The sequence below is a fragment of the Pelodiscus sinensis genome, chromosome Z (genome assembly GCF_052426305.1).
Source record: "Pelodiscus sinensis isolate ZL-2025 chromosome Z, ASM5242630v1, whole genome shotgun sequence".
Classification (NCBI taxonomy): domain Eukaryota; kingdom Metazoa; phylum Chordata; order Testudines; family Trionychidae; genus Pelodiscus; species Pelodiscus sinensis.
In genome coordinates this window covers 11,885,745-11,913,113 of record NC_143085.1, presented here as the reverse complement: position 1 = coordinate 11,913,113, position 27,369 = coordinate 11,885,745, and the positions used below count along the sequence as shown (strand labels likewise).

The window sequence follows — 27,369 nt, the reverse complement described above, 5'->3', positions numbered from 1 at the left end:
AACTGAAGAAAAGCAGGCAAAGTTGGCTTCTATACATCTCTTCCTACCGCCCCCCAGAGCAGGGAGCTGCTCTACTCCTTGTCCTCTAGCATGATGTGCTTTGGCTTTCCTCCATTACATATGGCATCTTGAAGACCACAGGCATCTGGCATACACAAACACAGCCACAAGCTGTAACCTATGAAGAGGCCAGCAGCCTAGCAAAGAATAGCCCTGACAGCCCTGCTCTACTCTACTAAGCAAAATTGGAGTAAACAGTGGAATGTGGCCTGGGATTTGATTAGTTCCAGAGATAATCAAATACTGCAAAATGTATTTGTTCCATTACATAGTCATGCCATGGCAACGTATGCTGAACAATGTCTTTGCCAAATAGTATTGAACCAGATCTAATTGCATATTTGCAACTTTGCAAAATAAGTAGAAAATTTTCAACCTCAGGTCTCTCCTGTGACTGAGCCTGAAATAATGGGGCATGTCTAGACTACAGGTTTTTTTTGAAACAAGTGGCCTTTTTTCGAAAAAACTTCCCCTGAGTCTAGACTGCTGCTGTGTTCTTTCAAAAGTAAATCGAAAGAACATGGCAGTTTTTTCAACAGTGGAAAACCTCATTTTATGAGGAATAACACCTTTTTTTGAAAGTGCTCTTTCAAAAAAAGGCGCTATGTAATGCAAACTGTGCTTTTTCAAAAGAGACAGCCTGGGTGCTCTCTTTTGAAAAAGTGGCTTGCTTTTTCAAATGTACTGGTTGTAGTCTAGATGCTCTTTTTCGAAAGAAGATTGCAGTCTAGATGTAGCCATGGTGTCTTTGCAAACATAATCAATATCCCCATCATTGGAAAGGGAGCACACACCATGACTCTCATGACTCTGTAGAAAGGCAACAGCAATGAAGTTTGTTGCTACTTAACAGCCCAGAAGGTTCTTTTATTAGCAAAAGTTTGTTGCATTCACAAAAAGCATTTGAAGAAAACTACAAAGTACCAATGCAAACACAACTACCCCTTCCTTCAATTTGTTCTACTAAATTTGGAACTAAAGCCTTGTCCATACTAGGAAAATTCTGTAAAATGACCTCACTGTTGCCATCATTTCGGCATGGCAGGTGTTAATTACATTGGGGGCAATGGGGTGTTTAAAGCATGGTTGATTAAACATACTTAGAGCTAGGTAGGAGATACTGGCTGCAGTACTTATTCTAAGCATTGTATGTCAGCTACGCTGGAGGTATAGCACTGTGATCACCTGGTCTGACCTCCTCATAACAAAGGCCATAAGTCTTCCAAAAGATCTGCTCTCGTTCAAATATCAATTAGTTCAGGAGAAAACTTGGTTGTGAAAATCAAAGCCGTTGAACTGGAGTGAGCAATGGTGCAGGAATTTTGCAACATTTTCTCACTGTAGACAAAGCTTTAATTTAAAATTAATGCCCACCTGTTGGAAGAGAGGACAAACTAGCAATGCCAGAAGCTTTGCTATTATATACCTGCTGTCATATAATTGGATTTTGATTGAAAAATGCAGATCTATGTTGCTCCCACTGTTGTGTGTTTGCCCCAAATTCTGTGCAAAGTAGGCCATGTGAGGTGTCTAAGGAAAGCTCATTCTTTGCTGATTCTTTTTCTGCTGCCCATATACATTTATGCTTTTTATACGTAAAGTTCTGTGTTTGGGCTCTTTACTTGCATTTAAAATGTTTTCTCTCTGGGATACTGCAGCAGGCATCGACAACCTATTGTGAGGGGTGGTTACGCAATGAATTGCTATGCTGCATGGACAATGGCTCTTGGGGTGGCCAATAAACACCTGAGAAATTCTTTTGGGAACCTGCAGACCCACAGGCACCATATCGCTGTTTGCATTAAAAGGACACGGGCAGGTGAGTTGATCATCTGATCATCTCCATTTTGGGAGGTACTATCACTTAGGAGAACAATAGATTTCCCTCCTCATGGGCAAGATTATAAAAGGATCCTGGGGTATGTCTACACTACCCCGCTAGATCGAACTAGTGGGGGTAATGTAGTCATCCGCAGTTGCAAATGAAGCCCGGGATTTGAATTTCCCGGGCTTCATTTGCATGAAGCCGGCCGGCGCCATTTTTAAATGCCGGCTAGTTCGAACCCCATGCCGCGCGGCTACACGCGGCACGGAGTAGCTAGTTCGGATTAGGTTTCTAATCCGAACTAGCTACTCCGTGCCGCGTGTAGCCGCGTGGCACGGGGTTCGAACTAGCCGGCATTTTAAAATGGCGCCGGCCGGCTTCATGCAAATGAAGCCCGGGAAATTCAAATCCCGGGCTTCATTTGCAACTGCGGATGACTACATTACCCCTGCTAGTTCGAACTAGCGGGGTAGTGTAGACATACCCCTAGAGAGTCCTCCATCTTTGTGTTCAGTCCTCCCCTTCACTTCAGAAGCATCTTTGCTATGGATAAAGAGTCTGGAAGGGTCTGTTGATGAGCCATCCTAAGATAGGATGCATTCCAGAGACTTTTAAGCTGGCAGTTTGTTACATCTCTGCTAAGAGCCTGCACCAGGAACATGGAGATTGATGTATGTAATGTGCTTTCTTTAGCAATTCTATTCTCAACCTTTTCCTTCTTTTTAGTAACAAATCTTCAGATTTTAGCTGCTAGAGGATTGGCCCCGGGTGCTCTTGTGGGTAAAATCTGAGGTGTAAACTTACCTGGCACTGTGGCTGGTCCTTTGCATGGGTGTCTAGTATGCTAGACCGGGAAAGGCCTCTTCAACCACCAGCCTGGCCCCGCCCACACTCCACCCTCAGAATGCCTATTATAGGTATTCTGGGGGTGGAGGGTTGCTACCCTCAGCATTCACTCCCCGCCGCCCACACACACACTGGAGGCCAGGGAGGCTAGAGCGTGCTGCCTGCTCTCCTCATATTCTGGGGCTGGAGAGACTGGAGTCGAGTGCTGCACATGCCCCAGGCCAGAGAGGCTCAGGCTGCATGCCCTCTATCCTCCCCATAGTTATGGCTGAGGAGGCTTGGGTCGTGCACTGCCCACCCTCCCCATGCTCCAGGACTGGAGAGTGGCATGCGTGTACCTGTCCTCTTTCACTCACCATGGGAGGGGGCCCTCAGCTGAAGGGGCTGGGGACTTGCCTCCCCAGCTTTAACTTCACCAACAGCCCAGTGTCTTTTGGGAACCTTTTTGTGGTTGGTGATACTGTTTTTCATAACCTCCCACCTGTGTAAGGTATGACACTGCTTGCGGTCCAGGTAACGCTGGAATGTCTAAGGGGATTGCTTGTGAGACTTCTTGCTGGCTAGATGGGCAGCTGGTGTGCTCTGTGTGACTGGTTTGCTACTTTATAGAGGAGGGCCCTAGTCTTGGGCTATAAGTAGCCTTGGTGCTAAGCGATTTGCCCTGATTTGACCCTCGCAGTGTTGCACCCAGACCACCTGTTATATTGCATCTGCATTTATAAAACCTGGGAGAGTGGAGGTTAGTAGCAGTTCAGGAGCATGGGTGTGGAAGTAGCTAAGGAACTAGTAGCTGGGGTGGCGATTAGACAGAAAGGTGCCTCTGAAGTCTGGTGGCAGTTTAGGAGGAAATCGCTGTTTTTACGGAGAGGGAGAATTAAAACATACCAGGTACAGGAATTAGGGGTTACTTATACATAGAGGCTACGTCTACATTGGCCCCCTATTACGGAATAGGGATGCAAATGTAGCACTTGGGAAGAGGCAAATGCGGGGGGATTTAAATATCCCCCGCGGCATTTGCATTTTCATGGCCGCCGCTTTTTTCCGGCTTGGAGATAAGCCGAAGAAAAGTGTCCAGACTGGCGCAAGTAGGAATAAGAGATCCTCCGGAATAGGGCTTTATTCCGGAGGATCGCGCCAGTCTGGACGCTTTTCTCCGGCTTATCTCCAAGCCGGAAAAAAGCGGCAGCCATGAAAATGAAAATGCCGCGGGGGATATTTAAATCCCCCGCGCATTTGCCTCTTCCAAAGTTCTACATTAACATGCCTATTTCGTAATAGGCGGCCAATGTAGACGTAGCCAGAATGTATCCATTGCTCTGGTGAGTTGGTGTGTGTGAGCTCAATACAGACCAGGAACATGAATCACTGGGCTAACTCTGTGGTGAAGAGATATGCTGAGAAACTTGCAATGGGAGAGGTAATTATTTACCCAGGGTGGGAGGTTGGGGATAGATTTCCTCAAAGTTCAGGAACAAATGTCTATAAATTAGGAGCATGTGAGTGTTGCACATGGAGTCAGGCTGACTTATTGCTTAGCCCAGGCTAATAGTTAGTGTAATGGCTTAGTTTATAGTTCTAGGTAGGTGGATTTTGAATGTGGTCTATCCACATTAGGAGAATGGATAGTTCTGTATCCAGACTGGCAGTGGGATGGGTGTATCCACACAATACCAGAAAGATGACAAGTGTACATCAGTTAACATACATACTATTAATTGTTCTCTTTATATCTGCCATGTAATGACAGACCTGCTGCTGACAGTGGGCACATCTCAATACCTGCTCCGATGATCAGCACATTGGTGCTACTGATACTGTAGTTGCTGATGGAGATACATTTTGCCATAACCTTTGTCCTTCTTTGTGTCAGAAGAGCCTGCATAACAATTAAGGAGATGACTGTCATTAATAGGTCAAGGTTTTAACTTTGCCAGGTACAAAAGCAAAGAGCCAAGAGTTGTTCTGTAAAGCAGCTTAGATGAAAGCTTTCCTCATACTGGCTAAAGAGGATTCCAAACTCACATCCAACAAAAGCATTATAAGACTATAAAATCTTTCCTCCAGGCATGTCACTAAGCCACTCCCAGAAGGCAGGTGAAAAATAAATCCATCACCAGCCACAAATTCATCCAGGGCAGAAAGTTTGAGTATCAAACAAAGCTGCAGCTGTGCTAGCTCAATGGCTTTACAATTATTCACCAGCAAGTTCTAGCAAAGTTAACTTCTGCCACCCTACATCCCCTACTTTGCCGATTTAAGAGCTCAGCACAGAATGGTTGGGTGAAACACCTATTCTGAGATAGGAAGGTGTCAAATCCCAACATTCACATGTGTAACCTGGATAGATGGAACAAGGCATCACAAATCGTCTGTCCACGTGCTGGCAGCTACAACTGTAAGTTTGGGCCAAATCTTGGAGTCACTGGAGCTCCTTAGATGTACATGGGTAGATATCAGAACATGGCTCCTAATAGGTAAAATGTCCATAGAATAGTAAGAGTGGAAGGAACCACAAGAGTCTTCTAGTCCAGTCCCCTGCACTCAAGGCAGGACTAAATATTGTCTAGACCACCCCGACAGGTGTTTGTCTAATCTGCTCTTAAAAATCTCCAATAACAGAGATTCTACAACATTCATAAGCAATTTATTCAAGCACTCAACCACCCTGACAGGATTTTTTTCCCTAATGTCCCAACTAAACTATCCTTGCTGTAATTGGAACCCATTGCTTCTTGTCCTATCCCCATAAAGATAACATTTCTTCTTCTTCACAGCTTTTTGTGTACTTAAAAACTGTTATGTCCCCCCCTCAATCTTCTCTTCCCCAGGCTTAACAAAAACTTTTTTTTGCAAATCTCCCCTCATAGATTATATTTTCTAGAGTTCTATGTTGGTGGGCCTTATGTGTGGTCTGTACACATTCTTCATTTATGTTGCAAATCTGAGCATTCTCTAAATGCAATGCTACAGCAGTCCTTGTGGAACTCACTAGAAGACAGGAGATAACCTCAGTAAGTTGAATCCCATCGTAGCAGTAAGGATGCAGGGTGGAAGTGTGGATGATCTATTTATTTCCTGTTTGGACATTTGTTTACCTAACCAGTGGGCCAAAGGATCAAATCTCCTTTGCTTCTTGGCATGTTGTAGTCCCCCGCCCCTCTATTTGGATACCAATGGAATCTCTTGCCCTCACCTGTTTGCTCGCTCGGATGTACACCTTCTCCTTCTCAATTTTCACCTGAGGCGAGAAGACATATTTAGAATATTTAGAACATATTTGTCGCATATTTAGAATCTCTAGGTTTAAAATGCATGTTTATCTTTTCTGTGCTAGCCAATGTTGAATTGCATATAAGTCAGTGCAAAACAGGTTCTGTCCATTCAGACACATTGCACCATTTGCTGTATTTCTCAGCACCACCATATTCGGGGGGGCACCTAGACACCCTTCCTCCCCACTTCTCTCCCCACCCCACTGGTTTTCACCAGCAGCAGCCTTTATGTCAGGAGTGGCCAATTCGCGGCTCTCCAAAGAAAAAATTGCAGCTCCTGCACCTGCACTCACGGCTCTGAAAGGGGCAGCGTGTTTTGCTCTGAAAGAGACAGAGATGGAGTTGCAGTGTCCCATGCAGGCTTCAAAATGGCCGCCTTTAAAATGGTTGCCATAAAATGACAATGCCGCTCTACTCGTGGCTTTTTGGTTTTGTGGGGTTTTTTTCTTTTTACTCGACTGAACATGGTGGCCTCAACAACTTTTTCCCCCTTGGCTCTTCGTGGTGTATCTAGCACTATGTTGACTCTTCGTCTGTAACTGGTTGGCCACCCCTGCTTTATGTAACAAGCTCTTCTCTCCCTCTCTCCTTCCTCCTTAACCTGGAGGCATGGGCAGCAGGCAAGGGGAGGCATGCCTTCCCTGGGTCTTAGTGCACAACCTCTCCCTTCTTACTATCCCTATTCTGACCATTCCTGAAGGCTCCCACAACAGACTGCTGCTGCTTGCACATCCTTAGTGGATCTTTTAACTTAGAAGTGAAAAGCCTTGCAGCTTGCCAGACCTATTAGCATAACACTGGACCTGTGAAAGAGCCATTAAGTGATAATGAAACCATTTAACAGGCTTGTGCCAACCATGAATTTATGGACAGAATCAGTTATGCATTACTATGTCTAGAGGACCTTTGTTTAAAATTTGCTTTAAATATTTCATTAGTTTGTTGCTGAACATTATGAAAATTACATCTCTAAAAAAATCCTTCCATAGATATTTAGATGCATAATCTTCAATATTCAGTTTTAGCCTCAAATCCTTGGAACTTCAGACATATATTTTTAAATAATTTTTTCAATAGACCACCCTCATCTAATATATGCATTTTAATTACTATAGCACAAAACCTGCTTCCAAAGTCTTTCTGTCCTTACTATTCATCCCTTCAGTCTTTTCACCCTCTTCTCCCATGCTGAAGAGAGTCCTTACAGGGAAAACATTCCTTTTCTTGCAGATAGTTGGACAAATGAGTTTCCCTTTTACTTCTGACTATTTAAGAGAACCCTCTACCAAGAACAGTACCTTACTAAGGGAAGGTGCTGTTATGCCTAAAATCTTTGGAAGCATATTTTAACAATCATATAGTGAAATTTCATAAACATGTCTATTATTATGAAAAGCACACAAAATAAATTAGTATTCCTTTTTCCTAAAAGCAGTGAACTTTGCTATGAACACACTAAACCTTTTTGACTTATTAATTTACAATAATGTCTTTGTTTGAGTGAGTTTAAATATGTAGTAATCTGGAATGATTGCTTTATATTTTAAATGTACTCTTAAGTCTTCATAAAATCAGCTTAGAAATTCCAATGAAGAAAATGTAAAACAGAGAAGGACTGCACCTTGTATGCCTCAATATTTACTGTTGTTTTCAGTAGAACAACTGACTTGCCCTTTCTACAAAGTTTTTGAAAATAAATCTCTAGCAAATCTCAAGGTGTGTGTATAGATATAGATTAAAAAAAATCTGTGAGTGACTTTTTTATTCCCTAATTTAGCACTTTTAATTAGGTACCTTCTTCAAGTCCAGTCTCCACAATCTGGCATGCAGTGGAAAACATGTTTCATTTTCTTTTGAAATGAGTCCCCCGTTCCCCCCATGTCATTTGCTCCATTTAGTTCAGGGATTTGGCTAGAACTGGTGGGCAAACAGAAGAAGAAAACAGTGGGGAGGATGCATGCCCTGGATGAGCAGGGGTAGAGCATGGGGGAGGCCACAGGCTGGGCAGCTTGCCTGCCCAAATAGCAGCTTCACTGACTGGCCGTGTCAGGAGCTGGCAGGTACTTGCAGAGGGGTGCAAGGAAAATGGGGCAGTCGCAATCATGAGGGTCAAGTAGAGGAGGGAGCAATGAGTGGGATCAATTGGGACACTCCAGCTCTGCACTTGGAAAGGAAAACACTTTCCCCACCCCCATATGAGTCATTTATTTCTCCGTAGATTGGAAGATCTTACCTGGAATTTGGGCAAGCTGTCCAATCCAGGAAAGTCCTCAATATCACCAGTGCCAATGCTGAAACAAGCACCATGCCAGGGACAACGTACTCTTCCTTTGGATAAAACTCCTGTAAAAGGCATGGCAGGAGTGAGTCATACTTCTCCATAGTTTCCTCCCGCCCGTTTCCTAGCAATCCTGGTGAGCTCTTAGTTCAGCAACACCCAGACAAAGTTACTGATGGCCAGAGATCAGGGATGGCCCCATTTGTGCTGGACCAGTAACAGTGCAGTGCAAAAGCATTTCAACATATAGTCAGTGAGCTGGAGGCCAGAAGTGACCACTATGATTGTCTAGTCTGATCTTCTGCATTGCACAAGGCCCAGAAACTTTAACCAATGCTTTCTGCAGTGAAAGGAACCTATTCTCTAGGACAGATCATTTAGAAATTCCAAGCTCTGTGTGTGGCTCTGCTGTAGTTCTGCTTTTCCCCTGGAAGACAGAGCTCTTTCCCCAGCTCACGCTCACTGTCTTTCCACACCTAACCAGCCATGGTCTCCCACAGTATTCTTGCCAGCAAATTAGAGAAGTATGGATTGGATAAATGGATAAAGTGGGTAGAAAGCTAGCTAGATTGTTGGGACCAACGGATAATGATCAATGGCTCCCTGTCTGGCTGATGGTAAGTTTCAAGCAGAGTGCCCTAATGGTCAGTTCTGGGGCCAGTTTTGTTCAATATCTTTATTAATGACCTGGATGAGGGGATGGGTTGCACCCTCAGCACGTTTGCAGACGACACTAAGTTTTTGGGGACAGGTAGATACATTGGAGGGCAGAAATAGGATCCAGAATTACCTAGACAAATTGGAGGATTGGGTCAAAAGAAATCTGATGAGGTTCAACAAGGACAAGTGCAGAGTCTTGGGAAGAATGCCAAGCACTTCTACATGCTGGGGATAGAGTGGCTAAGTAGCAGTTTGGCAGAAAAGGACCCGGAGATTACAGTGGATGGGAAGCTGGATGTGAGTCAGCAGTGTGCTCTTATAACCAAGGAGGCTAATGGTATATTAGGGTGCATTAGGCGGAGCATTGCCAGCAAATCTAGGGAAGTGATTATTCCCCTTTATTCGGCACTGGGGAGGTCACATCTGGAATATTGGGTCCAAATCTGGGGCCCCCATTACAGAAAGGATGTGGACACTTTGGAGAAAGTCCAGCAGAGGGCAACCAAAATGATTAGGTGGCTGGAACACTTGACTTATGAGGAGAGACTGAGGGTGTCATAACCATGAGGGTTGGCCAGCAGCCTGGGGACTAAGGAGTTAACTATGTCCCTGTACCTAGCCAGGTAGCAGTCAGCCAATAGAAATGCAGGTAGGGATTTCAAACTGACAAAGGAATTTTTGGGTTTCCCTCCTTTGTCTCTGAGCCACTTTGCTCTCTAGATACCTTTAGAGACAGAAGACATGTCTCTCTCCAAGAAAAAGACTCTTCATGATGTGTAAGTAGGGTAAAGTCTAGATAAATCTGTCAGGTTTTATTGTTTTCTGGTTTGGGAATTTGGATCTGATATCTCTGCTGTTAGAAATGGGTTTTCCTCTCTTTTGCAACTAAGTTTTGACCATGGCGGAATCCTCCATGAGTATGTTAATTGGTGACTGTTATCATCTAGCCATTCTAACTACGCTTGTAACTGGGGTATTTTTTTGATAATAAGAGTTCTTTCTTTTTTATTTAACCTGGTATTGGTTAATTTTTGTGTCCTGGTTTTACTTTAGGGCTGAGATTTCCCAAGTGATCTCTTTCTTGGTTTTTCTTGTAATACTTGGGTGGTGGCAGTGGTTTTTTTATGATTTTTATTTCCCAAAGTCCGGGTGTTAAGATTTTCGGGGAAGTTTTTGTACCAAAGCCTATAGAGGTGAGGTTTGGAGGTTGCTTTTGCAGGCTCCCACTTCTGCATTCATTGTGCCAGAGTGGGGAACAGCTTTAGTCTGCAGAAGGAAGAGTGAGGGGGGATTTGATAGCAGCCTTTAACTACGTGAAGAAGGTTCCAAAGAGGATGGAGAGAGGCTCTTTTCAGTGGTGACATTTGACGAAAGGAGGAGAAATGGTCTCAAGTTGCAGTGGGGGAGGTCTAGGTTGGATATTAGGAAAAACTATTTAACTAAGAGAGTGGTGATGCACTGGAACGGGTTACGTAGGGAGGGGAATGAATCTCTGTTCCTAGGGGCTGTAAGCCCCAGATTGACAAAGCCCTGGCTGGGATGATTTAGTTGGGGTTGGTCCTGCTTTGGGCAGGGGGCTGGACTCGATAACCTCCTGAGGTCTCTTCCAGCCCTAGGATTCTATTATTCCATTTAGAACCAAAGCATTTAAGAGAATACGATCTTAGGAAGAATAATTTACATGCCTGCCTAATTTTTCTAAGCCTTACCATTCTCTGGAATTCACAAAACACCCAGCTCCTTTAGATTACTCCACCAAGCATCTCTGTGGCCTCTGTGCCCCTGGTAGCCCTGACATTTGATGCCCCAACCACTGTCTCCTGGAGCCAAGGTATAGTCAGGCCTGCCAATGCCAGGGGGACACGGGTTCCAACAGCAGTGGCACCCTGAGGCCTTTAAATGCTAACAGAGTGCCACATAGCATGCTCCAAGCAATGCTGGGGTGGGAGGGGGGAAATGCTGTGGTTGGGCTGGCACTGCCCTTTCTGCATGAAACTCTACCCTTTTTAGGAGTGCAGAGATGGCCCACCCACCTTGTCAAAGGGCCTGTCAGGTCATAGAATCATAGAATAACCTTAAATGACTGCTTCTTGAAGCAGCTGGTCCTGAAACCCACAAGAGGGGAGGCAATTCTTGATTTAGTCCTAAGTGGAGGACAGGATCTGGTCCAAGAGGCGAATATAGCTGGACTGCTTGGAAATAGTGATCATAATATAATAAAATATAACATTCCTGTGGTGGAAAAAACACCACAACGGCCCAAGATTGTGGCATTTGATTTCAGGAAGGGAAACTACACAAAAATGAGGAGGTTAGTTAAACAGAAATTAAAAGGTACAGTGCCAAAAGTAAAATCCCTGAAAGCTGCATGGAAACTTTTCAAAGACACCTTAATAGTTGCCCAACTTAAATGTATACCCCAAATTAAAAAAACACAGTAAGAAAACCCAAAAAGGCTGCCATGGCTTAACAACCAAGAAAAAAAAGCAGTGAGACACAAAAAGGCATCATTTGAAAAGTGGACATTAAATCTTAGTGAGGAGAATAGAAAGGAACATGAAACTCTGGGAATGTAAAAATATAATAAGAAAAGCCAAAAAGAAGTTTGAAGAACAGCTAGCCAAAAACTCTTCTTAGAGTGACAAATCTAAGGAATTGTCCCAGATAGAGATATCTATAGAGGAGGTTTGGGAACAAATTGATAAACTTAACAGTAATAAGTCACTGGTGCCAAATGGCATTCACCCAAGAGTTCTGAAAGAACTCAAATGTGAAATTGCAGAACTATTAACTATGGTTTGTAACCTATCCTTTAAATCAGCTTCTGTACCTAATAACTTGATGATAGCTAATGTGACGCCAATATTTAACAACTAGCCAATTAGCCTGTCATAAGACAGGATTTTCAGATCTCTCCTCCACGTCGGTCTTCTCTCTTGAGCCTCCAGTCTCTCACTCCATCTCTCTCTCTCCTCCTCCTACTGCCTCCTCTCCCCCGCCTCAGCTCTCCTCCACCTTCACCTCCTGCCTCTCTCTGTCTCTCTTTCTCTTCTCCTCCCCCTCCTGCCTCTCACTCGGGGGACCACGGAGCCCAAACAGCCGAGCGGCGCAGAAGTCAGCCGAGCGCCATGGTGGGAGGCGAAGGACGTGACTCAGGCAACAGCGCTGCCCAGAGGGAACAGCCAGCATTGCAGCATTACAGAGTCACTGACATTGGGCTACTATATATATGATGGTTGTAGAGGTGGTCCAGGTAATTACAGACCAATACGTCTAATATCAGTAGTAGGGAAATTAGTTGGAATTATAGTAAAGAATGAAATTGTCAGATACATAGATGAACATAATTTGTTGGGGGAAAAGTCAACTGTGTTAATTCCCCTGGTTTTTAAGATTAAGAGGGAAACTTTAGCAGGGAAGTGGCTCCTTTCATGAAGTCCAGGGTCCATTTATAAACTGGCTAGACACTTTCCTCAAGGCCCTGGTCTTTGTTAAAGCGACCTGTGTTGCAAATTCTGCTCCTTGGAAAGGACTCTTCTGCTTGGGAGCACTGGTTAGACCTGGCCACACAGCACTACAAAGAACAGAATTGTCAACAGTTGCAGCTTGTGCTTCATGAGATTAGCAGCTCTTGGAGCTATCTGAATGGCTTCACAGAGAACAGGATCTTCAGCACAGCAACCTGCAAATACTCAGCCAGCTGAAGCACTTCATATCTGAACTGCATTAACAGCTTCACAGAAATCCTGGTCTTTGGCAGAGCACCCACTGCTTTGTTGAAGATCTGATGCCACCCCGTTGCCCCTTGGCTAACCAACTTGCACTTATCAGTTATATCAAACAGCAGGTTTATACCACTTCCTAAACCATTTAAAAGGCTCCCACATACTGCGTATCTGGAAAGAGACATCGTCAAGTGGAAAACTCTTCATGGGCCAACAGTCATCCCCAAAATTCAGTTATCACAAAACATTAACAACATTTACTTTTTGTTAATTAAAACAATGGCATGCATCCAGAGAGCCCAGCATGTATAGACTTTTAACTGATTACAGTTTGTGGCTTTTAAAAGTCAAGAGACTCAGAATATAAAATTATTTTAGGACAATTTTTAACAGATTAAGATCTGGAAACAGAAACACATGAAAATCCAGACAAAATTCAAACTTTACAGCACATCACACATGAGCACTAGTACTTTTAATGCAATAAGAAGGAGGTGCAACTCCTGCTTTAAGTATAAACTAAAACTGAGTCTTAACTATGGGGGTCACAGTGTCTCCATCATAATTTTTTTTCTGTTCTTCAAACATTATTTCAGGAGACTTCAATCAGAGATGTACTGCATAGGCTAGCATGTGATCTGGTAGCAGACCAAATCGGGGCAGAATGCTGAAGATTTTGATCCTTGTATTTGATTATACATGCATGTGTACTTCAAAGGCAGGATGTCTCTACAGAACTAAAAATTCTGCAATGTAGTGAAAGATACCAAATCGCTGTGTTGTCTGCCTGTAGGCCCATCATCTGTTATGAATATGCCTGATTCATACTCTTACACCCAGAGAGAGCAGACTAACCTTTCACCAGTGGGGCTCCATAGTGAGGGCATTTGTGTCCCATTGCATAGTATTCTCCATTTTCCCTGATCAGCAGAGCCTTCCCACAACCCAGGTCCACTTCTCGCATCCTGAAGGCAAAAAACATGAGAAGCATAATACATATCACAAATATTTATTATTACTATTATTTATCATCACTATTTCCCATTTAATCTTATAAATACAAGTGATCAGTTTCATTATGGTCTATTGGATTCTCCAGTTCACTTTCTTTAAAAAAGAGTCACTGATGCTTAAAAAAGGTGCTACGGAAGTACAAATGGGTATGAAAAATTGTTTGAAAAGTTTACTGGTGTTTTGCTAATGCCCATTCATAGAATCATAGAATCATAGAATCATAGAATAATAGGACTGGAAGGGACCTCAAGAGGTCATCGAGTCCACCCCCCCGCCCTCAAGGCAGGACCAAGCTCCGTCTACACCATCCCTGACAGATGTCTATCTAACCTGTTCTTAAATATCTCCAGAGAGGGAGATTCCACCACCTCCCTTGGCAATTTATTCCAATATTTGACCACCCTGACAGTTAGGAATTTTTTCCTAATGTCCAATCTAAACCTCCCCTGCTGCACTTTAAGCCTATTACTCCTTGTCCTGTCCTCAGAAACCATGAGGAACAAATTTTCTCCTTCCTCCTTGTGACACCCTTTTAGATATTTGAAAACCGCTATCATGTCCCCCCCATTGTTTAGAGACGGTGATTTCCATATTCAGTGGCACTTGTGTCCCCAGAGGAAATCATTCTGGACTGCTTCCTCAGGCTATGTCTACACTGCAAACCACAATTTGTATACCTTTTTCCTCTTGTGTTTTTGAAAAAGCCTTTTCCGACATTTGGCCCATCTACATGGGGCCAAATGTTGGAAAAACCTCCACTTTCAGAACATCCCTTATTCCTCATAAAATGAGGAATACAGGGATGCCAAAAGAATGTGCCCGCTTTTTCGGAAACTGTTCCGAAAAAGCAGACGTGTTCCCTGGATGAGGCAGAGTTTTTCCAGGATACCAGAGAACACTCTGCAGTCTAGATATAGCCTCAATATAGACACAACCCAAAGCCCACTGACATCAGGGGGAGTCTCTCCCATTTTCTATGGATCTGCCCGTAGGGAACTGACGCAACAGTAAGAACTCTACTTGATACTATTTCCATTTAATCTGGGAATGCTCTTGCAGAGTGTGCAGGCCTTGTTCTGGCCAGCCACTTTAATCAGCGTGAGGCTAGGGTCCTGCAACATGCAACTGATCAGACTGTCTTTGAGGTCACTTCAAAAGCTACCAAAGTCCCAGACCTAGCTTGTCCCTTTCTCCTTTAGGCTAGAGTTTATTACAACTGTACATTCTGATCCACTCTGGCTGTCACGTGCTAGAAAGTCAGCCTCAAGCTTTTGCATTAGCTAATGATTTGTGTTTAGCTTTAAGTAGAGGCTACTTACTGCAACTGAAGGGTTTTCAAGATGTGTGGTCTCTAACTGTACTCCATCCATAGTATGCATGTGCACCATCTGCCTGAGTGTTGCAATTTTGAAAAATAAGTATGTTGGTGTGCACATGCCTCATAGCTCTCCTCATGCTCTTGAGTGAGGGTATAATAAGCAGCTCAGGATGATGTCTACTTAGTCCTCGCTTCACTATGAATCTCATCAGATTTGCAGCAGAGTGGAAGGAAGGTGAGAAGTGAAATGCAGATAGGGCCCACACAGCTCAAGGAGTCTCCTGTTACAGTAAGTAATGGCCTCTTCTTTGAGTGCCAGGTCCACACAGGAGATTGACAAGTGTTATTCAGATTGGAGGTGGGTGCCAGGAAGCTGGCAATCAAGATGTGTGTAGTATTGCAGATCCCACTGCTGCATTCAAAGCAGCAACTTAGGCTGATGCATGATGTCTAGGTAACATGTATATGGAGTAAGTGTCTGCTCTCCATGGGTATGTCTACACAGCAACATTATTTCAAACTTAGTCTGCGTCTACACTACACAGCAACATTATTTCAAACTTAGTCTGCGTCTACACCGCAGGCAGTTATTTTGAAATACTGTCAAGCTGGAGGACTTCTTGCTCCGACTCCTGTGACCCGCATTGCATGAGGAGTAAGGGAAGTCAGAGGAAGGGTGCTCTGTTTCAAAATAAGTGCTGTGTAGATGCTCCTTATTTTGAAATAAGATATGCAATTGACGTAGCTCCATTTGCGTAGCTTATTTCGAGTTATGCCCTGCAGTGTAGATACATCCCATGTGTCCTGCAATGAAACCACTTCCTGGAACACCACTCTAGTGACTCGCATGCTTGTGAAGTGGACTATTATGTGGCTGGGATGTGGGAGGTGAGCTAGTCTGCAGCATTTGGTGATGCAGCCAGAAACCCACTTAGAAATTCTCTGAGGGCACGTCTACACTGCGGCACTATTTCGGGATACTTCCGGTATCCCAAAATAGCTAGTCTGTGTCTTTGAAACAAGCCTGTTATTTCAAAACCTCGTTCCATAAGTATTAAGAGACATTTTGGAATAGCGGTTTATTTCAAAATTTGGCGCTGTGTAGACAGAGCCAAATTATGAAATAAGCTGTTTTGAAATTAACTCGAAATAAGCTATGTCATTTGCATAGCTCAAATTGTGTAGCTTTTTTCAAGCTAAGGATGCAGTGCAGACACACCCTGAGTGGATACAGCCTGACCACAGGATCTCTCTGCTATCATAACAAAGAGTCTTGAGAGACTTTGATGGACTTGGTTCTTTGCAGGTAAAAGCCAGTGAAGGAAACATCAAGGAAATGAAGTCTCTTCAGGTGAAGCATGGGGTTTCATAAAAACTGAATACTCTGGGTAAGGTGGAGTTAGGATCTTGGGTAGAAATTTAGGCTGAAGAGGAAGTAATGCTTTGTTCTTGTGAAATACTATAAAGCGGGCCTGACATACCAGAGTATAATCCAAACTAAGGATGTTAAAATGCAGTTAATTGATTAGTCAATGGAATTTCCATCAACTAGTTGATGGGCCCTTTCACATTCCTCCTTTGAAACGTACAAGGGCACTCGCTGGGGCCCTTGTATGTTTCAGAGAAGGAATGTGAAACACCTCATACAGCCCAGGGACAGTGGGAAGTCCTGATGACTCCAAGCTTCACGTGGGTGCCTGCTTTGAAATGCACAAGAGTCCCCAGCAGAGGCTCTTGTGCATTTCAAAGCCATGGAGCCCGGAGTCAGATGGGGGACTCACAGTCTCCTGCTGACCCTGAGCTCCATGCTAGCTGCATGCTGCTGGAGCTGGGGACTCCCCAGCTGACCTCGGGTTCCCCGCAACACTTTCCTGAACCCAAGATCAGCTGGGGAGTCCCAGCTAACCCCAGGTTTCAAGGAAGCATCACACGGAGATTCCCCCATGTTGTCCTTTCTTATGCAGTAAATCCTGGCTCTCCTTGCTGGCCTATTTTTGAAAGTTAGGCACCTGAATACCTTCATGAATCCAACCTCTCCTGTGCTCCTAGCTAGAATGCAGCTGTTCCCAAAGTGCAACAAAATGGAGCACCTGTTGGATTCTGCACCTGCCTGCCTTTACACAAGAATTGTCCCACTAGAAGAGTCCTTTTGGCACATGTTTAGATATCTTAGTGAGAGGGCCCTAAGCAGAAGTATGGGCTATTGCTAAATACATACTGCAGACTGCTTCAAGGACTCTGCTCCCTCTCCATGACATGTTTGGACCTTGCAGTAACCATGATATAAATGGAATAAAGAGATCAATGAACTTTCATGTTTCACCACATGCAAAAGGAACGAAGTCTTGCTGCATTCTTCAGCTGGATTTTATTTCAGACCAAGCCCACAGCTCTTGTTAAATAACAGCTCCAAAGATATGAAAAGATAAGAGAAATGGTTTACAGCCCCCCTAAAGAACCATTTGACCCGAGAGAGATAATCATCAGCATCTGATGGCTTGAAGCAAATACAGAAACTTGGTGCAAGGCCCACCTTCTACACTGGATTCCAGTCCAGAGACTCTATAACAAGCAACCAGAGTCCCTGTGCAGTCCAAAACCTTTTACTGTTTCTCTGTGCTTCTTCCTACACATAAGGCTTCCCCCTTTCTGGTTTTGCCAGTCTCCAACTCCCACTACTTGGTGACTGCAGCCTACTTCCCCAAGTACCTAGCTTTATACAGGCCCTGCCTGTTCCTGTACAGGTGAGACTCTCCTTAATTAGCTGCCTCCAAGAAGGATAGATTGAGCTAAATAGAAGTGGATAGTGCTTTGTGTCAAATCTGCGATTACCTGTTTTACAGTAATTGGCTCACAAGTGCCAGTTCTGCAAAGCCTTTGGATCAATGTTCTAACTGAGAAAGTACACGATGGAATATTGATAGGTTGAATATTGATATGCCAAATCAGATAAGAGAACAGGATGCTTCTTAAACATCTATTTATCATGTGTAGAAAGAAAAATTGTGTTTTCATGGGGGATTTCAATGGGGAGACATATGATAGAGGGCTTGGGATTGGACTAATGTCCTTGTAATTTCAAAAAATATATAGATCATTTTTTAAAAAACCCACAACTGATAATGAAATCAACACGGTTACTTCTCTTTGAATTTCATTCTGACACTAAAGGATGAAATTATTATTGAACTAGAAGCTAGCCATTGCTTAAAGGTAAGTGTGTACATTCATTATGTGGAAATAGAATACAGTCCAGACCAGTGGCATGTTCATACTTACTGCTTTAAAATGGCCAATTTCCCAAAGCTGAAGTAAATATGAACAAAACTGTTAGAGGAAAAAATGCAAAGCGCCGAGTAAGCAGGGCCAAGAGAAGTGAGACAAATAAAAGATATCGCCTCATCCACCTTGTCTCTCTAATATCTAGGGACACAACTACAACTATGCTTCTTGTAACAGAATCAGACTACTCTCAGATATGGCTCCAAAACCCCACTAAAATTAAAGGCTTTCTCAACCTATGATATCCATATGCAACTGAAAGCAATGGTGGAATCTGTCAGCGTATCAGTCAGTGGCACATGTTGATGAAAACACATTCATGGCAAAATAAAAACCCCCCAATTGATTATCTATTATTGGGGAAGATTTTTTTTCCATTATGAAAATTGTTATATTAAAAATCAGGGCTGTAAAACTGCACATAAGGTGGTATTTTCATTAGCACAAATAAGTCAGAAAATTCCATTCTTTGTGAGAGAATAAATGGACAAGGAACTAGATGAACTAGAAAAACAAGACATGATAGAAGTGGTATGTGGGCCTACTGCATGAATGCCATACATACTTGTTTTACTCAAACTAGTTTGCTAAAAGGATAAATTGAGAACTTCGCAAATAAAGAAACTTACAAATAATTAAAGAAACAACTGAAGGAGACTAGACAAGGTCTACTGGAAATAAGTATCGGATCTCCATAACTGGAATTCCACAGCCGATTGCACAGAACATGAAAGAATTTCATGTATCCAAAACCATTAAAGATGAGTAGTGTCTTATTAAAACTGAAGGAAGATAACAATACCCTTATTAAAAAGATAAACTGCACTGGCTGCAGATCATCAGATTATCTTGGATTTGTCAAAGGGAAAGAGCTAATGAGAAAAAAGGGACAGTTTAAAAAAAATAGATAAGGACACAGGTCCTGATGCAGCAAAGCAGTAACATACATGCTTTGCTATAAGCATATGCTTAAATGCCATGCTGATTGGAAACCAATTTAAGCACAAGGTTGCAATTAAGCATATGTGCAATTGTTGAGCTCATAACGTGCCACATTTCATAGACTCACTTTGCTGTTTAGCTCTGGCAACATTTCAATTACAGTAGAGTAAATGGTGTAGCATGTATAAAGCCCTCTGGGATCATTCAGGCTAAGTGTAAAAATGTTAAACACTTACTGTCCATTCTCAAGGTCCTTCACATGGCACACTGAGGCTTCAACTACGTCTTTCAGGTTCTGGTAGGGGTTGAGAGTGATGGGATGTTCATCAAGGTGGTAATGCCGGGCAGTTCCATTGACTTTGTAAACAAGTGGACTGGCTTTCCCATTGGGGGACATCTCTTCCTTGGCCCTCTCTTTCTCTGGTAGCACAACTTCAATTTTCACTTCAACTGTAGGAGCAAACAGGAATCTGCATTAAAACTAAGCAGCAGCTTTTTAAGTCCATCTGAATAAATTCCTCAGAAATCTACAGAGAATGCTATTATGACCTTGAGACATTACCTCCAGCTCTCATAGCATCACTGGCTTTCAGGAAATTCTAGGGGACCCGATACATGACACTCAAAATTGTAATCTTTGCTGCCTTGGCTGGGAAGATGGCAAATTTAATCTCAGTTTAATTTAGTCTTGACTTAATTTTAGTATTCATTACCCCATTATTCCTTTTTAAACCATCCACCACTGGCTTTCCTTTCCAACCAAGTATTTTTGTGAAACCCCATTTAATCCATGTTAGTCTTGTTCCCTGTTAATGAAATACAGATGCTAGCAATGGGATGTAATTTCTGCTTTGACTTGGAGGGCTCCATTTCTACTGGTAGACAAGCCCTCTCTTCTCTGAAAACAGATAAAAAACTCTCCCCGTCATTAATAGCCAATATTAAATGAGAGGTAATGCTAAAACAATGCCATTTAGCATATTAAGCCTGTACACAGCTGAGCAGGCTTTTGCTACCCTTTTAGAGGACAATTAATAAGAAACTGATTATTAATTTCAACATAGAGTTCCAACTCTTATGAATCCTGAGCATTAAATAGAGAAGGTGCACAAATTTGACAACAGAAGATGAAAAATATCCTGGAGATGAACAGCACAATTAGAACTGGGTGAGATGTTCCTAGAAAACATTTTCAAGCAGTGTTGGCTGCTTTTCAAATTCTAAGTTTTGACAAAGCTTCTGGAGAAGGAAAAACCTTCCTAGAAACCATGTAGCTCCAAGATCGGCACCTAACACAATGCCTACGTTGCATGTGAGTTCTAGTCTCAGCTGTACGGTCAATTGGCCTTTGTACTTATGAATGTAAATGATATTGCAACTGCATGCAATATCTTTGGGGATGATATTGTATTAAAAGTGTCAATGGGTCTTTTTTTTTATGGGCCAGGGACTGTTGCAACTTCAAGGGGAACCTTACCATGGGAGCTAAATGCAATGGGGGGGGGGGGGGGGGGGTGATTAGGGAAAGTCATTGAAACTGTCAGCATGTCCAAAGTGGTACTGTCTGCTGGAGAGGTTTGCGTATGTTAGTCCAAACATAGTTTTTTGAGACAAACAGATGAAAAAAGGACTTTTTAATGTAAAAAACTGCAAATAAATTGCCACAAGGGCTTCTTTCAGATCCAACCAGACAGGATCTTCTCTTCAAGGGGTATCCCCCAACCCTTGCAGAAGCATTAAGGTCTTCGGCTTATTAGGTCCCATTGTACCTATGAGGGTGGCCTCATCTGAACTCTTAGCATTGTGGCAAGGTCCTTGCCTAGACCCCTTGCCTTGGGACCCCTTCTTCGGTCACAAATCAACAGGAGACCCTAACTTGTGCAATCACCCATGCCTTTTATTGTCAGTGCCAATTTTGCACCACCTTCTATTTACAGAGCTTTTGTTCACAGCAGACTCAGCCAGCCTCTCCTTCTGGATGGGGTGCACACCCTGGCTCCTTGTTCCTCTTTCACGTCCCCTCTGGCTGCCTTATATAGCCCTCTGGCTAATGAGGCTCACAGCTGCTTCCATTAGGCCCGTGGTCACCAACAAGTAGATCGGGATCGACTGGTAGATCTTGGAGCTTCTGACAGGGGATCCTGACTGGTTTGGCTGGGAAGCTTTCAAGCGCTGGCACTTCAGTTGCCCCTCCACCCACTGTTGTGCTGCTCCTGCCCTCTGCCTTGCAGCTGCCTCCCTGGGAGCCTCCTGCTTGCTGTGCAAGGTATGGGAGGGAGAAGAGGGGGTGCTGATGTTAGGGTGCCCGTCTTTCCCCTACTTCTATACTCATTCTCTACACAGAGAGAAGGGGCTGGAGGGAGCTTGGCAGTGCAACTCTGTGACTTTCACACACTAAGCGTCTCTGTCATTCTCACAAACACGCACTGTCCAGTCCTTCACTCATCTCCTGACCCAACACATATGTGGGGGGGGGGTTGTTGTTACTTCTCTTACTGCTTGCAAAGTTTGTGGTTTTTGTTTTTTGACTGTCCCTGCCCTGAACCTCCTCCTACATACAACCTCCTACACCTATGTGAGTCCCCCTGCACCCAAACTCCTTCCCAGAGCTTGCACCCTGAAACCGCTCCTGGACTCCCAATCCCCCACCCTGGGCTAAGCCCGGAGCCCATCCCACACTCCAAAGCCTTGGCCCAAGACCAGAGCCTGCTACACCCCTACCCCTTACTCCAGCCTGGTGAAAATGAGTGAGGATGGGAGAGGAAGGGAGATGGAGTGAGCAGGGTGAGGCTTCGGAGAAGGGGTGGAGCAGAGTCACGGTTCAAAGAAGGGGCAGGAGGGAAGCGGGGCAAGGGTATTTGGGTTTGAGGTAGATCTTATATTGCACTTAAATTCAAAAAGTGATCCTGTGTTTAAAAAGGTTGGAGACCCCTGCATTAGGCCTTCAGCCCAGGGCTTACTCAGCTGGCATCCATTTGGCCTTTTCAACCTGGCTATAGTGACAGAGACTACTGGCTAAGTGAGAGGTGTCACAGCCTGTGTGTATCAACTTACTGCTTTTCTGTTTTTACCTTGAGAATAAAGATGCTTCCTTCAAAAGAGCCATGCAGTAACTTGTAACCTCTGGCAATATACCGGCTATGTCTACACAGCCCCCTCTTGTGCAAAAAAATATGCAAATGAGGCGAAGCAGGGAATATCACCGTGCCTCATTTGCATAATTAATGAGGCTCCATTTTTGGCAAGAGGCTTTTATGCAAAAACCCCCTCTTGTGCAAGAGCCATTCTTCCTGAAAAAAATACAGAAGAACGGCTCTTGCACAAGAGAGGATTTTTGTGCAAAAAGGAGCTGTACAGACAGCTCCTTTTTGCGCAAAAGCCTCTGGCACAAAAATGGAGCCTCATTAATTATTCAAATGAGGCATGGTGAGATTCCATGGTTTTCCTCATTTGCATATTTCTTGTGCCGAATGGGCGCAGTCTAGACATAGCCTGTGTGTGGCTCTCAGAGGGAAAGCAAGGCACCGAGACTGGGCATATCCCTATGTAAGGCAGGGAACTTTGCAGCCTTAAAACCCACTGTCAGAAGGGAGTGGGACAATGCTCCCTGCCCACAGACTGGTGCCCCCTGGAGACCTGATTGGGCACTCCTGGAATGGGCCATGGAGGGGGAACTACAGGGTCAGTTATCCTCACACTGAAAGCAAATATTATCTGCATATGTTTCATAACATAAGGAAATAGTAATTATTTGCATTAGTAGCTGGGAAATGGGGCAAGTGAGATTCCTGTCACTTGCAGAGAAATTCTCATAATGCAAGGTTTTGTATGAGGTTCCTCACCCGTGAGGTTCGTGTGTGGCCTTTTCTGGCTAGTCAGGAATGTCACATGGAGCTGCACAAACTCCCCTTCCCACAACAGTTGCTTGTGGCTAGATTCACAGAGGAACTTAGGTGCAGTGATGTGCCCACACCTAGAAAATCTCTGGGAGTCACAACACCCAAGTTCGGTGCCTAGGCTCCCTCAGAATGGAATCCACAAAAGCCAGCATGGGATATGGCTCCCCACCTCAGCTATTCAATGGGCAGTGCCAAAGTGAGGGCTCCATCATCTCTAGGAGTGGACCACTTCTCTCTTGTTGGCAAAATCTTTATTTAGCATTAAGCATCTGTGGCAGGGCGGGGGAGGAGCTGGAGTTCTTCCCCATCCCAGGAGAGTACCCTCCCGATTTGTCTAAGAGCTACGAGGGCTGTCCTGCTCAAACATTTTGCAAATTCACCTATGGAGAGTCAGCTCTGGGAGGTGAGCTCTAAGCACACCAGATGGCAGGCAAGTACTTTTTTCCCCCAGTTTGTGTTTCGCTCTGGGGCAGATATCTGGACACAGGGAGGGAAGCAGCTGCGTGCATACTCGCAGACAGAAAAATACTCACCAAGCAAACATTTATTGCAAACCTGTAGGTGCCACATGCGTTTATGCACCGACAGGGTTTGGTGGCAACGGATAAAGGCTTGATGACTCCCAGTGGGCCTGATTCTGGGATGTAGGCACCTAATGTGGCAGTTAGGCTTGTAAGTCCTTTTATTAATCCAGTCTTTAGTGCCATTCAGAGTTACTCAAACTGCCCCAGGTCAGTGGCTCTACTGTGGAGGAAGAAGCCCTCAGCCAAGACCCCATGACACAGAGAAGCAGCAGCAGCAGCCAGGGATGAGGGAAAGGTGGGGAAGAACAGAATTGCAGGCAGAGGGGTAGGAGAGGGAGATGCTGCAGGAGGCTAAGGGGTGGGATAGCTCAGTGTCAATGGCCTTTAGTTATGAGATAGGCAGTGAAGAGTCACAGCAGCTGGGAGAGTTGGGAAGGAGGAAGGGGGAGAGGGTCAGGTTTTACTGCACAGTGCATCATAAGGCAGATGTGCTGGCATAATGAGGGGGGCAAAAGCAATGCTTTGTCTTCTCTATTCCCCTACAGCTCTGGGCCTGATCTCTGCCCTAAGATTGTTCCTGAAGACTGGCCAGGTGCTAAGCAGGGATGAGGCCTGACACCTCCTCATTCCCTCCAGAACATCTGGGCAAGTTCATAAAAAGGAATATGAAAATGACTATACTTGGGACACAGAATTAGCAGGTACAAGAGAACCTGTGAAGATGACTGTGGCTGGGAAAACAGTAACAGAAAGAGAGTTTGGTTTTACTAGGAGTTGTTACAGGTATTTAAGGTAGTATTATTATCCTGCTGAAGATTAATATACAGTCTAGCGATGGGGAGGCCATTCAAGAAACACATGCAGGCAGGTTACCTAAACAGCAGCTAGTACATAGGTACATGGGAGATCAGAGATCATTGTTGGTACCAGCTTAATTTACCATCTTTACTAGTGATCTAGACACAAGGAGCAAATATTAAGTTAATTAAACTTGTCAGAGTACTTCAGAGTAAGGCCGTGTCCAGACTCAGGGGTTTTTTCGGGAAAAGTAGCCTTTTCCCGAAAAAACTTTCCCTGCATCCAGACTCAAGCCGCGTTCTTTCGAAATTATTTCGAAAGAACGCGGCTTTTCTTTCGATGGCGGTAAACCTCGTTTCACGAGGAAGAACGCCTTCCTTCGAAAGTTCCTCTTTCGAAGGAAGGCGTTCTTCAATGTAAAGAGGCCATCTTCGAAAGAGAGCATCCAGACTCGCTGGGTGCTCTCTTTCGAAAAAGCGGATTTCTCTTTCGAAAGATCCGCCTGCAGTCTAGACGCGATCTTTTGAAAGAGGCTCTTTCGAAAGATGCTTTCGAAAGAGCCTCTTTCGAAAGAAGCCTGCAGTCTAGACATAGCCTAAGTGACACACTGGAAAGTGTGAAAGGAGAGAAGGGTGAAAGCAGACAGTAAACTAGGGAGTAGAAATGTCCAGTACAATAAGGCAGTAAAACAAGGCAAAGGCCAGATATTGAAAGTGGTGCCCAAACTTTCATGTCACATTTCCTCCTCTGTCTCCCCCCCAATAAATGGAATCTGTACATAAAGCTTCCTCCATTATTTCACGTGTGGCTCAACACTGGGGCTCTTTCCATTTCTTTCTATGTCCCCTTTTTCTTTTGCTGTGACACGGAGAGATCAGATACTCCCAACATGCATTCTTTTGGCCAGCCATGAATGATCTCCAAGAATTAAGGAACTGGCAGATGCAACTGCCAGCCCAGGAGCAAAGATTTTAATGCATTTGTAAACTCAGGCAGGCCCAGGGTCCATTGATTTCAAAGGATCTGGGATTCCTGGCCACTGCTGCCACTACAAAGCTATGGCAGTGGCCAGAGGCTGGTGTGACATGCACTAGGGCAGTGCCAACGGGCTGGCTGGCAGAGGCTCGTCTCTAGCTGTGCTCCTTCCTGTTAAAACCCCACTCCTTTTGGGCTCCAGAACCCGTCTTGGTATTTAAACTAACTACCAGTGTGGACACAAGAAAAAATGGATATAAACTGTCAATTGTCAAATTTAGACTTGAAATTAGATGGAGTGAAATTAGAACTCTCAGAGGAGTGAAATACTGGAACAGCTTCCAAGAGGTGTCATAGCTGCAAAATACCAAGCTGGCTTTTAGACAGAGCTTGGTGAGTTTATAGAGGGGATGGCATGGTGAAACTGAGCCACTATCTTCCATAACTAGTGATGAGACATAGCTGGGGAGGGCTCTGATTTGCTACAGGGAATTATTTCCCAGGTGTCTGGTTGGTGAGTCTCCTTAAAATGCTCAGGGTTGAACGGATTTCTATGTTTGGAGTCAGAGAGGAATTTCCCTCAAAGTCAGATTGTTGGAGATACTGGGGGGAGGAAGGTTGCCTTCCTTTGCAGCATGGGTCAATTGTTGGTTTGAGTTAGAATAAATGGTGGCTTCTCTGGAATTTGAAGTCTTTGCACTGTGATTTGAGGACATCAGTAACTCAGGCAGAGGTTGGGGTCTGGTACAAGAGTGAGTGGGTGAGGTTCTGTGGCCTGCAGTATGTAGGAGGTCAGACTAGACGATCATGATGGTCTGCTCTGGCCTGAAAGTCTGAGTCTATTATTTTATAGACATTGTATAAACTCTTATTTGTCTCCTCTCTAAGGATACATCTACACTGCATGGCTGTTTGGAAATAAGCTATTCCGGAATAGGTATTCTAAAATAGCTTATTTTGAAATAGCACGTCCACACTGAAGAGAAGCCTCAAAATTAGTCCAAGGTGGGCTTCTCTAATGTAAATATGCTATGTTGATTTAGAGCCACAGGAGGCACTGGGGAGGAATAACTTAGAATGGCCCTGGTGAGGGGCTATTTTGAAATAGCAGCAGTGGAGTGTCTACACATGCCTTATTTCGAAATAACTCTTTCGGAATGTGCATTATTCCTTGTAGAATGAGGTTTACAGAATTTGGAATAAGTCATCTGTTATTTCAAAATTATTTTGAAAAAATGGAATGACTGTGTAGACATCTCAAAATAACAGTGCAGTGTAGACACACCCCAAGGTAACAATCCCAGACTTGTCATTCTCTCTTCATAAGACAGCTTTTCCAGGCCACTGATCATATTCATTGCGCCTCTAATTCGGCAGTATATTGGGTGAGATCGGATGACCAGTCCTACCCCTAGTTTGCAGACAAGGTTCCTCCATTAATTTGCATAAAGGCGTGACATATTTTCTGTATTATTCACCAACCTATTCCTTACGCATCTGCTGGCCAGTTCTCTTCCCTGTGAAGCAGAAGACACGGGTTCATAGACAGAGCTGAAGACCTCTGTTGTTTGTTTGCTTCTGTAGTGAGCGATTAGCCCAGCAAAACGGGGCACAGCATAGCATAGGGTTAAATGTAAGTGCACAATCTCATTCAGGTGCTGGTCTTAAATACATTGTTACCAAGTTACTCATTATCTATTGTATAAACACTTTTCTGCCTAACAGGAAGATCAGTTTGCTAACTCATTTGTTTGCCTGGTTGAATTGCTGACCCAGGTGTTCACCTGATCAAGATGCTGGCTCAGCTCTTCACCTGGCTGTTCCCCCTCCCTGCCACACTAGCAGGCACCTTTTCACATGTCCCAGCACCTAATATATGCATTCTGCAGTCACATCTCTTACAGCAGGGCTGGGCAGGTTGCAGCCCGGGAGGCGGGTGCTTTGATCC

General features: G+C 44.1%; 1 protein-coding gene across 1 annotated transcript in view; it reads right to left on the bottom strand.

Annotated features, from left to right (window-relative positions):
* AIFM3 (AIF family member 3) overlaps nt 1-27,369 on the bottom strand; it is a 105,777-nt gene that overhangs the window by 45,996 nt on the left and 32,412 nt on the right. The window contains exons 3-7 of the mRNA XM_075898215.2: nt 19,462-19,675; nt 13,525-13,634; nt 8,240-8,349; nt 5,928-5,972; nt 4,514-4,610 (exon numbers count right to left, since the gene is read on the bottom strand). Coding sequence (XP_075754330.1) covers nt 4,514-4,610; nt 5,928-5,972; nt 8,240-8,349; nt 13,525-13,634; nt 19,462-19,675 — 576 coding nt within the window. The remainder of the gene's footprint in view (nt 1-4,513; nt 4,611-5,927; nt 5,973-8,239; nt 8,350-13,524; nt 13,635-19,461; nt 19,676-27,369) is intronic.